This window comes from Pteronotus mesoamericanus, unplaced genomic scaffold (genome assembly GCF_021234165.1).
Source record: "Pteronotus mesoamericanus isolate MK-2021 breed Mesoamerican mustached bat unplaced genomic scaffold, CSHL_Meso_final contig_130, whole genome shotgun sequence".
NCBI lineage: Eukaryota > Metazoa > Chordata > Mammalia > Chiroptera > Mormoopidae > Pteronotus > Pteronotus mesoamericanus.
Window position 1 is genome coordinate 3,856,182 of NW_026555060.1, and position 18,409 is coordinate 3,874,590.

The 18,409-nt window shown below is 39.3% G+C and overlaps 1 protein-coding gene across 1 annotated transcript; it reads left to right on the forward strand.

Moving 5' to 3' along the window:
• Positions 1 to 222: 222 nt before the first annotated feature.
• LOC129083911 (G2/mitotic-specific cyclin-B2-like) lies at positions 223 to 1,414 on the forward strand. Its single transcript, XM_054589976.1, is given in 2 exon segments — positions 223 to 419; positions 421 to 1,414. Coding segments are annotated over 2 exon segments (1,191 nt in total).
• The last annotated feature ends 16,995 nt before the right edge of the window (positions 1,415 to 18,409 follow it).

Consider the following 18,409-nt stretch of genomic DNA (forward strand, 5'->3'; position numbering starts at 1 on the left):
CATCCATCTTGAAGTGAAGGGTGGAGTAGAACCTCTGTTTGGTAACTAAAGGTCATCTCAAGAATTTGTACTTCAGGAATCTTGAAACTAAACGACACGCGAAGATTCCCAGCTGTGAGGGCTCGGAGCACCGACCTAACGTCGCCACGGACCCTTGTGCCCTCCCTCTCAGTCCACGTCTCCCCCTGGGCTGGGCTGGCACTCTTGCCTGCCCCGTCCCTCATGGCGCTGCTCCGACGCCCGACAGTGTCCACTGATTTAGAGAATATTGACACAGGAGCTAATTCTAAAACGAAGAGTCATGTGACGCTCCGTCGAGCAGTTTTAGAAGAAATTGGAAATAGAGTCACAACCAGAGCCACACAAGCAGCTAAGAAAGCTCCAAACACCAAAGTACCTGTTCAGCCCACCAAAACAACAACAGCTGAAACCTGTTGCTTCTGTGAAACCAGTACAGATGAAAATGTTGGCTCCAAAGGGCCCTTCTCCCACACCCGATGATATCTCCATGAAGGAAGAGAGCCTCTGTCAAGCTTTCTCTGATGCCTTGCTGTGCAAAATTGAAGATATTGATACTGAAGATTGGGAGAACCCTCAGCTCTACAGTGACTACGTTAAGGATATCTACCAGTATCTAAGGCAGCTGGAGGTTCTGCAGTCCATAAATCCACATTTCTTAGATGGAAGCGATATAAATGGACGTATGCGTGCCATTCTGGTGGACTGGCTGGTGCAAGTCCACTCCAAGTTTAGGCTCTTACAGGAAACCTTGTACATGTGCATCGCCGTTATGGATCGATTTTTACAGGGTCAGCCAGTCTCTCGTAAGAAGCTTCAGCTGGTTGGGATTACAGCTTTGCTCTTGGCTTCCAAGTATGAGGAGATGTTTTCTCCAAATATTGAAGACTTCATTTATATCACAGATAACACGTATACCAGTGCCCAGATCCGAGAAATGGAAGCTCTAATTTTGAAAGAACTGAAATTTGAGTTGGGTCGGCCTTTGCCACTACATTTCTTAAGGCGGGCATCAAAAGCTGGGGAGGTTGATGTTGAACAGCACACTTCAGACAAATAGTTGATGGAGCTGACTCTCATTGACTACGACATGGTGCATTATCACCCTTCCAAGGTGGCAGCAGCTGCCTCCTGCCTGTCCCAGAAGGTTCTAGGCCAAGGAAAATGGTTACAGAACTTAAAGCAGCAATATTATACTGGATACACAGAGAACGAGGTATTGGAAGTCATGCAGCACATGGCCAAAAATGTAGTGAAAGTAAATGAAAACCTAACGAAATTCATCGCCATCAAGAATAAGTATGCAAGCAGCAAACTCCTGAAGAGCAGCACCATTCCTCAGCTGAACTCAAAAGCCGTCCAGGAGCTCACCTCACCTCTGATGGGACGGTCCTAGGCTGCCGGGGTCCTCAAGGAAGAGCGCTGCGTCTGTGCACTTCGTCGTGCTCGTATGGAATTCCTGACTTTGTATTATATATCATTCTCTGGTCTATTTCATGGAACCTCTTCTCAGACCTATTTTCTAACTATATATTAAAGAAAAATAAAGCTATTGACTTTAAAAAAAAAAGAATTTGTACTTCAACTTCCTGTGTAGGATGTGATTATTACAGGGGTTTCCAGATTTTTATGGTTAGTAAATACGGGGGTGAACAAAAGTGGGTTTACAGTTGTGAGTATATAAAACAGTTTACTCTTGTATTATACTTATTAATTATTGTATACTCTATTTTTATTATAACTGTAAATCTACTTTTGTCCACCCCTATACATTAGGCTTTGCAAACAAGAGGCAAAATTAAGAACATTATGTGGATACTTATATAATTATTCAAAAGTACAATCACATTCTTAGCTCCCAGATCACGCAAATATAGGTGAAAACTCAAATTCGCCCTTCCCTTAAAGCAACTCAAGTTTATTCTCTCACGGTGCAGGAGGCAATAACTTGCCACTCCCTGGTCTAGACAATCAGACAGCAAGAGTCCTTCAAAGTCTATCATTTAAGCTTGATCTCGGTTTTCTTTAAACTCATAATAAAATACCTTTAGAGATGGTCAGGATGATAGCAGTCACCTGGTCTGATTTTTCCATTCACCCACAACAAAATGGCCCAGGGCTATGCAGCAACTTGCTTGTGGTCTTTCAGCTCTACCCTGTAGCAGGACCCAAACAGGCACCCTGCTCTTTTAACTCCTGGTTCGTGACCTGTTCCTTCATACCAAGGTGCATCTGACAGATTAATTCTTCTCAAATAACCAAAACCAAACTACTCAAGTTTAAGTGCACAAGCATAACCTACCAAAGTTGGGCCTAATCACATAGTTGGTCCCAATGCAAAGATTGATGGGAATGACATCGTAAACTCAAGCAAAGGAATGTGACAGCTGCAGGGAGGAGGTTGCTCCATTTTTAAAGTGCACTCAGTCAAGTTTCCAAGGCACTGAGTGTTACCCAGCCCACCCCAACTTCGCCAGCACCTCAGAAAGGCAGCAACACCATCAGAAACGATGACAACAATTAATGTTGTTGAACATTTCATCTGAGCCAAATGCTTTTGTTTGACTTTATAAGCATTCATTCCTTAAGATTCCAAAAAGCTAAGTAAAAATTTCTTCGTAGGTTGTTTTGGTTTTTTTTTTTTTAATCGCACATCATCAGGAGATGTATACAGGCTGAACATGTTAATGCACATTGCATGACCCAATTCATTTGTCATTATTGAGGCTGGTTTTTAAAGCTTATAATTTATGGCTCTGACATGCCACTATAAATTAAAACAGGGTGGGTGTCCAATATAGCTCACAGGAATGACGCTCCACTCATGAAACACAATTCTCAAAGGTGGAAAGCAGCCAGGATGACATGTAAGACTTTATGTATGATAACTGCTTGTGTTTCTTGGCACGCGGCACATTCTTTTCATAACACAGACACCTCCCCCACCCTCACTAGTGGGTAATTTTTGTCTGTCGTGAATTTTCACAGCATTTCATCAGAATCCCACACCTGGTACCAGAGATGCTTACAGCAAGACCACCATGGAAACAGAACACATTTCTAAACCAATTTTAAAAATTGGAGACTCTCTAATGCCAGAAAGCAGAGGAACTGACAAGGTTTATTTTAAACAATGAATAGAAGAAAGGACAGTTTACCATATCTAAAGAAACAGACAAAGGTATTCTAATGACAACCAAAGAAACATACAAGATCCCCTATCAGCTGCCTGAATGCCTCTCCAGCCTTTCCTTCAGCCAATTCAATCAACTTCCTATTCGCTTTCTTCCCTTAGTATTTCCAGCCTTTGTCCCTTTACCCAAACTACCCTCAGGAAGAAAAGGAACTCCCTTTCTTTCTCCTGAAACCTCCGCTAATGGTTCTCAATTTTTTTCTAGGCAGAGACAACTAAGGGCTTCAACACACTCTTCGTAGACGGCAGTAGCTCACATGAGCAGTGTGAAGCCATGGAGGCCTATTTCGGAAGAACCATATGGCCTTTGACAAAGCGCATGCAAGCTCCCAACTAAGAGGTGAATTGTCGACCCATGGTCCTTGGCGCCAGTCCAAACGCAAACGGGAATCCCCCATTCCTGGTGTGGTGAAGAAGGAAACTTATTTAGTGGTAACCGCTCGACGGTAAAACAGCATGGCTGTGGAAACCGCACGGCTGTGAGGCTGCCCCAGGGGAAGTCAGCTCTGTGCTATTGCTGTTCTCTGCTCTTCCCTGCTTTGTGCTGGTCTTCACTGCTTCGCTGGCCTTAGTCTTCTCTGCTCTGCTCCTGTGAGAGACATCTTTGGTGTTTGAGCCCTAGCCAGGGAAACAGCCTCCAACCTCAGGTGGAAAGGGGGCGCTCCCAGCCAGCGGGGAGCTGGCTCACATAGACAGAAATCCCCGCTCCTCATCCCTGATTGGTCCGAATAAAGCTACTCTGATGGTCAGAACTGCACAGCTCAATTGGGTGGGGAAAGCACAGTCCTAGTAGTCTTACCAGCTGTAACAGGGCTCCAGCAACTCTTCGTAAGGGCAGGCTCTGATGGCAGAAACAGTACAGAGAGCAGTTCAGCGAGGGGACAGGCAGGTTAGCAAAGAGGCTTCTCCTTGAAGTGCAGTTTGTGTGTGAGAGGGCCCTGTGCCAAAAATGGCTGCAAGGCTCTGCTTTTTTTTTCTTTCTTTCTTTTTTTCCCCAGTTAGCCATCAGATTTTCTTAGTCCTCGGGCTTCACAGAATCGTTAGTCTATGGCACTGGTTCTAAACTCTGGCCACACAATATGATAACATGAAAAGTTTTTAAAAGATCTGATGCCCAGGCCCAACCCCAAATCAATTAAATCAGAATCTCAGGAGGTAGTACACTGCACTACTAGGTTTTAAAAGCTCCATGGGTGATTTTATCAGTTTTGAGAACAACTGGTATAAATTCTAAATTTTACCCTGCCCCCTCAAGAGGTCAACTTTCTTAAATCCCTAAGTGGAACATCAATAAATAATGTTCCACGTTATCTCTCTGAAGCCTGTCTGGGGTCAGGTGTACCTCAGAATGCAGAATTTTGGAGATACCCAGTGTGAGTATGTGTGTGTGTGTGTGTGTGTGTGTTTAAATATATAACAGCTTCAGAAGAGTTTGGACCAACACCCTATAATCAAACACGTTGACATTCCAAAGTGAAACAAACATCCATACTAAGTTATATAAATAGACTATAAATAGCCTTATCTTAGTTGAAGTCAGATTTTGTTCCCAAGTGAATTAAACTTTTTTCCATTTTCAGAGTTTTGAGATTTTGGAATCATGGAATTATAGTCCTGAGTTTACCAAGCAGCTCCTATTCCAGAAATACTTACATTAATCACAAAGGTGAACAAGACTTGTACCCTCCCTTGACAAGCATACAATCAATCTAATTGGGGGAATAAGATAGGAGGGATGTCACAACTATAGTCAGGTCAATTTTTCTCAAAGTATGCTTAGTACAGTGGTTCTCAATCCTGGCTATGCATAAAAATACCCAGAAACTTATAAAAATATTGTCACAACCATGTTCCAGAAATAATTAAATCAAAATTGGGAGCATATGCATATTTTAGGCATGAGTAGTAAATTCAAAAATAATCGTGAGGAAGAAAATACCATCAGAAGAGAGCAAGCTTTAATGGCTAAATATAAGTAAGAGTGGTTTTGAAATGTGTTCTCTTGAGACAATGGTTTGGACAATTGGGAAAAGATCCAGGATATAGGAGGAGGCTATGAGACACATGGAGCAGTGATGAAACACAATTCAAAAAGAGAGATTTGGTTTTGCTAAAAATAAAAATAAAAATAAAAAGATTTGATATACTTTTCTTTCAACCAGTTAGGTTGGGGAAATGGACTGGCAGCTGAAGAGTTTTAAAGAAGCTTCTCAACTGTTCCCCTTTCTCCCCTATCCCAGCACCAGTGAAGACAACTTCTCTTAATCTTCCATTTTAATGTGACAACATACTAATTTTTAAGCTGTAACTTAATTCTTTCATTATGAATTAAATTTTTACATATTTATGCCTACCTTCCTAACTACATTATAAACTAGAAAACAGATATTATTTCTTAAAATTCCTTACATTTTCCCATAATACCTACTACTATGCTTTACATAATTTAGATTTGCAGCAATTTGATTTTATTTTGCACCCAAACCATGTACTTCCACTGAGTCAGACACAACTGGGAACTATATAAATCGAAGAAAGTAAGAAACATATGACTGATTGTTTTTCCTGGTCTAAAATTATGAATGTTCACCCTTGACCTAAAAAGTAGAACAGGAAATGTAAAACTTGAAGGTGAACAGGAGTACTATAAATCACTCAGCAAAAGGAGAGGCTAACAGATAGATGGATGAGTTTTTTGAATGCTCATTCTGAACCCATGTGACCTATTGTATTCAGTGATTGCAAAAGTAACTGCATAAACAATTCTCAAACAATGGAGGAGAAACTTTAAGTTACTAACAGAAAACCTTAATTAGACAAAGTATTAACAAAAGAGAGAACAGCTGCTATTAGCACAAAAAAGAGATAAATCTAAGTACATCTTCATATCAATAAAATGACGCTTCAAAAGAAAAGGTACAAGCAGTCTGAGTCTCCATTCTTTTTTCTAAATCACATGAAAGCACCTGGTACGGTGAGAAACAGGTTGGTGTGCTCAACGATGTTTAGGTACGAGCACATGAAAAAAATCTAGATCATGGCACAACATAGTAACAATGTGTATCTTTGGAGAAAGGCCTGGAATCGATAAAAGAATGAGGTAGGGCTCAATAAGAAAAGCAGGCCAATAGAAAAAAATTATATACATTATAAATACACACACACACACACTCACTCCACCAAGAATGTGAATCAGCAGATCAGCAACATGGATATGAGACATAAAATGGCTTCTGCTTTCTTCTGCCCACCATGCATCACACAAGAATCTCTCTTGTGACCCACCCTAAGCAGAAGCATAAAGAAAGCAAACTTGGAAAATGTACAGCCTAGTCAGGTTAACACGTTACAAAGTCGCCAAAAGGTCTTTCATCCACATTGTTTAAATTGGGGGTGGAGAGAGTCAAAGAGAGCATATTTTATTTAAAATGATTTTCAAAAGCAATCAGATTAAAACCATTAAACGATGTCACGTGAACAATAAGTCAATCATTCACTTTCAAGGCTGTCATGACACTGATAATGTTCAAGTCAATTGATTTAGATAAACAGTAAACACTGAAAAAAGATATGAAGGCTGGATAGCTGAAAACATCTAAAGAATTAAGTACATGTCCTCAACTAAGGGGTAGGTATAATAATGACAAATCCTATAATTTCCTATATTTTTACCTACTCAAAGGTGGGATTTTGTTTATCTTCTGCAGATGCAAAAAGTTTTAAAGTTTCATGCCTGACATAACATCTCATTTCCCTTAATTCACCACAAAGATTTTGGTCTCCAGCAAACTGCCCCTCATATTTTCACAATTCCTTTCCAATCAATTCTGCCATGTTAAGTCATGAGCTGCCTATAATAAATGGAAGCGAAAATTGCCCCTCACCCAAAAGGAGCAACCATATATCTTCACCAGCTATTTTTTAAATAAAAATTAGCCTTTTTATGAAAGCTGAAACAAATATCAGCACTTCTAAAAGGCTTCCCCTAAGTTGTAACCTTGGTGAAATGACGTTGGTATTGTTTTTCTGCAGCTCAAATGACTACTAAGACAGCATTAGGGTGGAGCAGTTAAGAAATACAGGTCCAACAATGAGAAGTTATTGTATCCTTAGTAATCATAAGTATTTTATAGCTTATACATTTATATAGCACTAACATATTGGCATGAAGAACCTTAAAATCCAGTTATCCAAGCCATAGGATCAGCACAAAAGTTGGGCTTTGCCAAAGTTGTAAATGTTGATCTAATCCAGTGATTTTCAACTGGTGAGCCGCAAGAAGTTTTAAAACATGCAAAACCTGTCTGTTTAGTCAGGGGCACTGACCTCTTTTTCCTTATATCATCAAATTAAAACATGACAACAGTGGATACAACAAGAGCAGTCCGGTGTGAATGAATCAAAATTATACCCATTTTTTGATCAGATCAGCAAAAAAGTGGTATATTTTTTGGAGTGCTACAGAATTTTATTAATTAGTTTATGCGTGCCATTAGATGAAAAAGGTTAAAAATCGCTGCTCTAATCTTTTACTTTTAAGTCCATTCACCCTCTGGCAGGTAGCCGATGAAATCAGGCCAATGACCCTGCATTTCAGAAGCTTTAGTCTTGTGACAAGCAACAGGGTTTTAAAATACATTATTTTAACTTCACCTTCACAGAAAACCAATGAGGTAATCACTGTCTCTGTTTCAGTATTAAAGAGTGGGATCAGTAACTTATCCAAGACCTAGCTGGGTCCAAAGCACATGTGTTACCACTAGAGTAACCAGCCCTCATCGGGATCTGCTCATGACCACAGTCCAGGGCCTTCCTCACCTTAACAATAACAGCCGTACGTACGAAGCACTGACCTAATGCAGATGTTGGGTCTAAATCAGCAGTTTTCAACTTTTCATCTCCTGGCACACAATAACTAGTGACTAAAATTCTACAGTGCACCAAAATATATTTTTTTGCCAATCTTATAAAAAATGTATACTTTTCATTGATTTAATATATAAATATATAATTAGTGATATATATATATTAGTAATTACTACCCTTTTTGCTCCAAAGTGACTTTTTAAAAAACTAGGTGCTTATATTTGTATATAAAGATTTCTAGTACCAAGAATTAACCAACCAGATATACCCTTATTACTCAATATAACCAAAAAGATGCAACTCTATTATATGACCTATATATTTATGATTTAAGACAGGGCATTCATACCAGATGGCTACTGCTGTGTTGGCTGTTGTCATTTTTTTCGGGGGGGGGGGGGCAATCTAAGGGAAAAGAAGTCATTGCCTTTGACTAAATAGTCAGGTATTCCATGTTTTAAAAATTCTTGCAGCACATTGGTTGAAAATCGCTGGTCTAAATGGTTTATGGCATTATATTCGCTTAACCTTCACAATTGTACAGTGAGATAAACCTTACTATTTATTATCAGTATTATATACAAAAGGAAAGTAAGCTTCATAGAGTTTCTTTTGATGAGAAAAGGAAAAAGAGTTTAACCCTATAGTGAGAAGAAGCAGAACTTGAACCCTGGAGTTGGTTCAATTCCCAATACTGCCACCTTCTACATTTTTATTTCAAGTTAAAATAAAGCACTCCAAGCCCACGCGCTTACCCAACTAGTTTCAAACTACTTTATGTTTAACCTTGGTCTTACTACATTGAATTGCCTCGCTCTTTTGGCTCTCTCCAGTTTGGGGGTCTGCTCTTACCTTTGACCTTACCAAATACGGTTTTTCTTGAATGACCTATCAAACACAGTGAGAACTTCGACTGACAGTCAGCCTCCAGCTGTAAAGACACTCCTTGTGACTTTGTGCACTATATCCCACATCAGAACTCAAGAAGCCCAGGCCTGGATCTGGAGCCTGCTGCCGTATAGGAGGGATTAGGACATAGGACAGAAGAAACTTCCCTCTGCATCCCTCCCACGGGTGCCCACAGGCTTCCCCCTTAGCATTCTAAGCCCCCAGTGGGAAATGTCACCAAGGCCTGTCCCCTCTAACCAGTACTTGCTAGTCAACTTTCTCTGGTTCTCAGTCCAGACAGGCTCACCTTGGTTTGCAGAGTCATGCTCCCTGATAAGAGAAAGCTGGACAAAATACTCCATGGGATGCTGAATTACTGGGTATCAAAAGGAAAAAACAAAGTTCCCTATAAAACATTTTAATCCTGTTAATGAATTGACAAACACCAAAAGGAGTTTATAAGATAAAATATACACTAAGATGTAAAAAGGATGGCAAAAATGGTCAAAGATATTCATTACCTGAAACCTCAAGAAATGAGTAAAATGAGTTCATGTGTATTTCTTTATATTTTATAACAAAACAAAAATCAATTAAATGTATTAAATTAAAAAATTGTTGGTTTTTACAGTTGGTGAAACCATCTGGTTTCAGGGACTGTAGCCCTGCCAACAGGCGAGAGGGCCCCAAGATTGGAACTAATCAAGGAGGCCTTGGGAAAACAGGCCACTGAGGAGATGAAACCTGTCCTCCTGGAAGGGACACAGCGCCTGCCTCCCTCACATCCCTCTGCTTGGCCCTGTGATGGTCGGTTAGTCAAAGACGGGTAAGATCTCTCATGAGGAGAGATGACCTAAGGCAGACATCGGCCAGTATGGGCAGCAGGACAAGGACTTGGGGGACACGGAGAAAGGGCTAAAAGGCCCCCACCCTTCATCTCAGCTTGGACGTAGCTAGAGTCCTCATTCTATCTGAAAGAAGTCTCCTTATCTCTTGGCAGCTCTGCCCCAGCCACCTGGCTCAGGCTTGAAACAATACTAAAGGCAGGTACGGCCCTAAACTGGATCAGGCGGTTCCGGGGACAATCAGGCCTAAAAGTAAATTTCTCTAAGCGTGCTTTGTTCTTCCCTCAAAAACTATGATAACCAGCTCATACTGGGAAGGAGATTTATATTATTCATAGACCCTGACCTGAGGCAGATCTCTAGGGTTCCTCCAGTTGTTATCTATGATCTCTATCTGTTTCTGTAAACATAGCCTTTTGACATTGGTTGATGAGCTTTGCTGTATACCCCCCCTCACCCCGCCCCCGAACCCCGCGCACCTGGTTCTCAATAAAAGCCTTTGAAGAAGGAGGCTCATGGCCTTCTCCACTAGAGGAAAGTCACCTAGTTCCCTCTCCCAGCAAACAGAAGTGTTTGCAATGACTCGTGTTTATTTCCTCCATCCAAGACAACCCTGGGACAGGCTCTGCGGGATTCAGAGCCCTGCTCCCTCCTCAGCTGGCTCCGGACAGTAACCTTCAGATCCAGGAGTGCCCCCACGGCGCTCCACTGTGGCAAAAAATTATTTAATTTATATTTATATTAAACATTTATTTAACTTATATTAAATAGGCTGACTATTAAATGATATTAATTCTCTTAACAAAAAAGATAATAATGTCAAGTTGAAACATTAATTTTATGTATTTCTCATTTTTAAAATGCATATAGTATATCATGTCGGTTATATATTGCTTGATATTAGAAATGTTGTTGCCATGTCTGATCATGTATGAGACCTATTACTCTATTTTTATATTACAACATTCTGTGACCATCTTGTGTTTGCACTGGTATATGTAGCAAAAAGAACGTAAAACTCAGGCTTCCCAATGTTCAGTTAGCCTTGCACTTGGTCACTGAAAAAGTCTTTATTTCACTTTATAAAGCACACCTCAATTTTTAAGAAAACAGCGGCTACATTTTTTTTTTTTTTTTTTTTTTTACTTCTTTGAAGGATTTAACTTGTTTATTTAAATCAGTTTGAATGCTCTGTATAGAAAGCTTCTCTCTGGCACGAATATATAAAATATACATTAACGTAGTATGGGTGTTAAACCAAAAGTAAAGATAATGTCACAAATGTGTTTTAAGTTTACCACATCAGACAACACAGACAAGTAGTGGTAAATTAATGGTTACCACACTACTCTGAAGATTAATTTGTAAGTCCCTAGTGTGGGCCAACCATAGGGCTTCCACATGTAGCTTCTTAGGAATTTCAACTCACTCCTTTCTTAAAGAGATTACCTCAGAATAATAAAAATAGCCAAGAAAGTGTGTTTTGTTTATTCCTTATACATATAAATACATTTTTGGAAAAACATATTTCCAGAAACTTCCCTCCTCTGCCCCACCCCACCTCCACCCCGCAGAACAATTCATAATATCTCACAGAGCACTAGAATTCTTAAGTGGTATGAGCAGTTTGGGAAATTGTAAGTTAAAATATTGTTATTCAATAGTAGCATATGTGCATTCAAACTTCTGGAATAGTTATCTTAACCCAAAGATCTGGAAGATCTCTGACCAGAATGCCAGCAACCAAAACAAATCAGCTGTTGGTGTTAATCTAATCAAAACAGTTTCCATCCTTGGGGCTTGGCTGTCAGGCATCTGATGTGAAACCGTGAACACAGTTATGGGCAATTGGTAAAGGGGAAGGATTCTGAGCTTGAGTTAGACAGTTCAAAGTTCAAATTCCTGTCACCTTTGGCCAAGGTATGTTCCCTCTTTGCTACTGATCATCTGTAGAAAATGCATAATAATAGCATCCTTGTATATTTTAATAAATAACTTATGTACCAACTACATACCAAGCTCTGTTCTAGGTAACAAAGACATAGCTTAGAAAAAGATAGATCAGGTCTCTTAGGGAGCTTACAACCTAGTAATGAGAAGATAGACAATTTAAAAAAAACAAATAAACTAAAAAGATAATTGTTATAGCACATGCTAAATACTATGAGGATAATAAAACCAGTTAATGGCATAAAGCCATGCTATCAGCTATAGTAACCACTAGCCCCATGTGGATATTTAAGTTGAAATTGATTAAAATTAAATAAAACTAAAATTTATTTCCTCAGTGACAATAGCCACATTTCAAGTCCTCTGTAGCCACATGTGGCCAGTGGCTACCATATTGGACAGTTCAAATACAGAATTTCTCCATCATTACAGAAAGCCCTGTTGGATAGCTCTGTTTACTAGAGTGACAAAGAGAAGTTGGCAGTAGAGATGAGATGTATTAATATACATAAACAACTGTGAACTGAGAAAATAAAACTAGTAGGGACCCACTAAATTGGGACTATTATTATGTTTACATATCTACCTTATTATATTCTTTTCTTTCTTTTCCCTTTATCTCCTGAATTACAAAGGCTGGGAATAGACTCATTTAAATGAGAGGTGTGTGTGTGGGGGGGTGGGGGGTTGTTGTTGTTTGGGGGGTTTTTACTTCTAAATCATGGACTACTAATACCTGAAATTTTGGTTAATAATTCAGGCTTAACACACTTACATAAAAGATCATTTTTTTTTCCCTGCACAGTTCCTTGAAAAGAAAAAAAGAAGAAAGAAAAATTTCTTCCTAAAATTGCGATGAATGATAAACCTCAGCAAGTAGCCAAGTGCATTAAGCGGAAAAAATAATGGGAGCAATTTCTTAAGGGTTAAAATTTCATTTGAAATCAGAACCCATGAGACTTAAAAAAGGCCTAACTTTGAAGAACAAATTCTTCTGTTCTTGATTTCCTGTAACTCTGGCCCTGGAATACTCCATCCACCATGTCTTAAATATATTTATGATAACAGAACTTGACCTTGTGCTACATTTCTAAAAGGTGATGTGTAAAGTGAATCATATCTCCTAGTGAATGTTATTTTGAAAATGTTTCACTCAGATAAAAGAAAACAGAACAACCATCGAATATTTATTTAATTCCTAAAACATGACCAGCATAAGAACTACTCAATAAAACAGCTAAAACATTTTTAATATTCATTTAACCACAGTTTGCTTTGCGCATTCATTTTAAAAGTCTAGTAAAGATAATAGTCAGATGAATTATTAAGTCAATTTATCTTTGCACATTTACTTAAGAAGCACACACAGGTGAATGTATACCAGTCAGATTTCATTTTTATTTCTTTGAAAATAACTAAGCAGCAACATTGACTATGCCCCAGCCAAGAATTCAGCAGAATTAATGCAGTGAATGATCCACAAGGAGATATATTTCCAGCTGGAGCTAGAGGATTAGTCGAATTCCTATTTGTCAATCTAACGGCAATGGTGTTAATACCTCTAAGTGCGAAAATCATAAACTCCTCCTCTAACAACCATCAAAGTTTTGTTGAGCAAAAGGCTAAATCAAAAAGAAATTAACCATCTCATGAGGAAAACTAAGTGTTAACTGAACAAGCAGGGAGCTCTAAAAAGGATTTCCTTCTTTTTGGATTTGCCACCTGGTACTTTTAGAGCAGACAAAGGCAACATGTTAACCATGTATGTGGAAATCATGTCTAAAGTTGTTCAGCAAACAAATGTGAAAAATAAAGTCCCATGAGAGGACCACGTAGGTGGGTTTGGCTAGCCACACAACCGCTCCCCGGACCCAGAGGTGGCTGCCCCAGCTCCATTTAAGAAAACCTTTGAGATTACTTCAACATTTTCTTTTTGGACTAATCACCCAGTGAAGCAAGCAAAGTGGTCTAGTTATGCTTTTCCATTGTACCAAGAAAAATCTCAAAGTTACATGTCAAAAACGCTTTAAGAAATGCAGTGTCCATTTATAAAATAGAGCTCTGGTTGCCTCGCACACTGCAAGCGATTTGAATTGCACTTTGTTCCACATCCCACCAACAACACTTGAAAACAAAACATAAGCCCTAGAACTAATAAATGAGTCTTTCGGGTTATGCAAGAAGTAACATGCTTTTTGTCTTAGCCACGAAAACCATTTGTATGCAAACTTGAAGTGGCAGCTGCATTCTGGAGCCTACTGGATTATTCCTGACCTAAACAGTGAAGCAGTTGTTCACAGCTTTTTGCCCCCATATTCTGTAGAAGGATGTTCACTTGGCAAAGGTTCAGGAGAGGTACCTTAAAGAACTTGCTACTTTGAAAAAAATATGGTGCTGATACTCGACTATGCCTATAACCATGTACTCACATATATAACATTAGTGATGATTTTTATCTCTCTGGTTCCAAAAATATCACACGTGCATGCCTTTGAAAGGAGAAAACATACAGAAAACCAAAACCAGAAACGTGAGGTTTTACTTGTTTTTTAATTAGTTCTGTTCACTTTGTAATATATCATAAACAATTTCCGATGTTATTAAATGTTCCTCTGAAGTGCACAGTCTGATGGAGCAATCTAATTTTAACAATTCTTATTTTTGAACATGTGGGTTAGTTCCAAATTTGCTATTATAAATTACACTTCGAGGAACATGCTAATCACATAAATCTGTGTTTCTTTGAGATACACTATTAAAAGTGGTAGTGCTGGGTCAAAATAAGTATTTTTAAAGATTTTGATAAATGTGGTAAAATTCAGATAGCCATTCCCACTTATGTACAAAAGAAAATGAAAATAAAAATTCTGTAGAATATTTACTGGCAAGAATTTAGCACAAAATGGCCACGCCTTTGCTTTGATAGAATTCCTCAGGGCAAGGGCACTGGGTTGATCTTCATGACCACCAGGTGTCAGTCTAAAACAGAGCAAACTGAACTAGACCCAGCCGGGGAAAAGTGAAATCCACTCTTAGCCTCATATACTTGACTACCTTGTGTTTTCTTTTAGTTGCTTGTGAGATTGGGCCTTATCAAATAAACAAACAGAGGAATGAATATTGTCAATTAGATCAAGCACAAGGACACTGGAGGACCAGGTCTTTCAATGGACCTCAGGTTTAGGGCCACTAGTCCGTTTTGCTTGATATTTTTGTAAAATTCGTTCACACTAGCCTCACAGCTGAATCTTTTCAATATCAAAGGTATTGGTTTCCTTGGAAGCAGCCAAGCATTTTATGCCAATGAATGTACTTGTTCAACTAGCTCACAGTGAGACAGTCTCCTGGGACAAAATAAAATGTTTTAATTAGGTGTCTTTGAGTTTTTCTACTTAGTAGCTAAACAGGGAGTGTTACCAAACAAGGAAGAGTGGCTGCTATGAGATAACCCTCCACATTGACTGTGGAGAGTCATTATTATTTCCTCTAACTTTGTGGGCGCTTGCTAGCTTCCTTTGCTCCACACTGCAATGCATTTGGAGTTACCAAAGATATAGTAGATGCTTGGCACAGACAGGAAGCTTCTCTATAGATAGAATAGTGATGTCACAGCTGGTACCAATCAAAGGTACTTGGAAATACTAGTTAATGTACTAGTTCAGCTACCTGAGCAAAAGATGCAGAAAAATAAAAAATACAACAGCACTTCACACTTGTGCCAATACTATTCAAATTAACTGAGGCTTTAGTCTAAAATATGCTAAAGAAATCAAAAGGATTTATTATCAGTATTGATGCTCTTATCATAAAAACATCAAAAGTATGCACGAACAATTGGTGGTTCACAATTTGGAGATGAGGATACTAATATCTGTTGAGTAATAAACCCTGCATATAAACAAAAGAGGAGTTAAAAATAGGAAAAAGGAAAAATCCTGAATATATTCAAGTAATTATATTGTACAAAATGAGATATGCATTAAACTCAAGTATTTTAGTTGATATTTGGGTAATGCAGCTGGCAGAAAAAAAAATAAGTGAATCTTCCCTTAGCCTATATTTATAGAAATACAGTGAGAGTCCTGTTAAAGGAAAAATTTACCTCACTAACTAGAACACACGTAGACTGTTTTGCTCAGTGCTCAGTTCAGAGGGGAGATGACAAGCTGGACTCTATCTGCAAGAGAGAAGGCAGAATCATAGAGTCTCAAAACCATGTCCTTTCAGCAAAGAATAGTTTTCCCTGAAGAGAAGACTTAAGTAATACTGTGATAGTCCTCTTCAAATATTGAATGACTGCCATATTAAGAAAGGCAATGGAATCGATCACATCCTCTCAAGTTCACAGAACTAGAATCAATAAGTGACAGTCACAGGGAGATTGATTTAGAGATAAAGTCAGAGCTCATAGCTCTGTAGTCCGTGCTCTACAAATGGGTGTTGGTTAAAAAAATGAGGTAGGGCCATGCACCTCATTCAATTCACCTTTATCTTTGCACCAAGATGCCAGCTGTGTGGCAAACCCTGCAACTACACTATGAATAGCCCAGACGGGGCATTGTGATAGCAGTTCCTCAAATGGGTGCCTTCAGCTTGCTAAGCCTTGAACATTCCCACAGGGAGTACTGGTTTCTGCTTCTCACAAAGGTATACTGTGTTAAGGCCATGTTCAAAAATTACCATGAGATCCAACCAGCAACAGAAGGGCTGCGTGAGCGCAATGAGCTCCTGAAAGTCTTTAACAGCCTGAACAATCACTTTGGCAAGAATATTATCTGATTTAGGAACCTAGAAAAAAATGGATCCCTGAAAATCTTTCCAATTCTAAGTTATAATTCCTTTAAAAGCAGAACAGAAACCAACCCCAAATTGTATATATAAACTATCACATCCAAGAGAGGAGATCTACAATGAAGTTTTAAAGAAACAACTCTTGTCAGAATATCATTAGTGCTTTGGCTTACCTAAAGATACCCAGTCTGCCAGCCTGAGTAAGTAGACTTTTGAGGGTGAAGAAGAGGACAGGGGATTTGTGCTGCTTTGATGGATGAGGAAGGAAAAACTGTGCTGAAGTCAAGTAGAATCAGGATTTAAGAGTCAAGAATGAATGGGAAACCAAGCCATCCCCACAACGTGAGTTTTGGAACCCTGGAAAAAGCCCTATTTATAGAAAAGGATCTCTTTAAACCACTGTTGGATGCCTAAATTTCAAAAACTGATACTTTTAAAAAGAGGACCACTTTCTTCATGCTGAAGTTTTATTTTTTTCACTTTTTTTTGTCATGATTGTGCATTTTCCTGGTTCTCCAACAGCTATTCTCAATCTCTTTCCTAGGCTCTGATTTCACTGGTCTTTCCTTAACACTGGTATACTAGGCTCCTTCTTGTGCCCATGGCTCTCCTTCCCCCCAAGCAATCCCTGGTGAACAAAACTGAGTTCAGGTTGTTACTACCCTTAGAATGGCAGTAACTTTTTAAAAACAAATCTCCAGTCTGGACTGGTATAAACAGATGTCTGCTCGACTCCTCCATTGAGATGCCCCACAGGCAAGCAAAATTCAGCATGCCCCTTCAGGAAGGCACATTGTCCTACCTCAACACTCCGCTGCCAGACTTGCACTTAATTCTGTAGTGACTACGTCCACCAAGGGCACCGTATTCAGCCCAATGCTCAAACCAGAAACACAAATATATTCTAATTTCCCTTCATCTTTCTCATATACAATACCCAGAATCACCAAGTTCCAATAATTCTGTTTTCTAATGTATCTTACCCTCCTTACTTTTATCTTGCTGCTGCTGCTGTATTTTCCCAAGCCTCATAGCTTCTAGCCTGGACTATACAACAGCATCCCCAGCGCTGGTGGTTTTAAAATGTGCCCACAAATTCTTCACACTCCTCCCTCCAACAGATAAAACCCAATTATACTACCTTTGAATGGAGACTGGACTTGGTGAGTCATTTCTAATGAAAACAGTGGAAGTGATAGTGTGTAACCAGGTCAGTAAAGCCTCATTATTCTTTAGAAATGATGTCTATTAGATCCCTGGTTGTAGAGGAAGTCAGTTGGCATGCCAGGAAGATCCTCACGATTATCCAACCAACAGGTTGGTCTGAGAGGCATGGAACTGAAGCCTCTGGCCAGTAGTTGGCAGGAACCTGAGGCCTCCTGACAGGGACCACACAAGTCTTCTTAGAAGTAGTTCCTCCAGCCTCAGTCAAGATTTCAGGTAACCACAGGCCCAGTCATATTTTCACTGCAATCTCATGAAAGATTGAGTTAGACCTACCCAATTACACTGCCCATGAATTTCTGACCCACAAAACTATGAGCTAATAAATGTTTGTCATTTTAGGTCACTAAGTTTTGGGGGGTAATCTGCTATGATGCAATAGACAGTAAATACAAGATCTATCTCCTTAACGCATCTCAGGTTCATCCATTTTTTTCTGACTCCACAGACAACCCCCTTGTCAAACCATAACCACCACTAAGGCATTAGTGAGCCCTCAGCTGCTCTCCCCATACTCACTTTTACCTCCTCCATCCAATCCACTAACATCTGAGTGATTATTTCAAAGCATAAAGCTGATCCAATCCACTCCCTGTTTACCTTGGAAGTGGCTCCCTATTCCCCTTTATATACA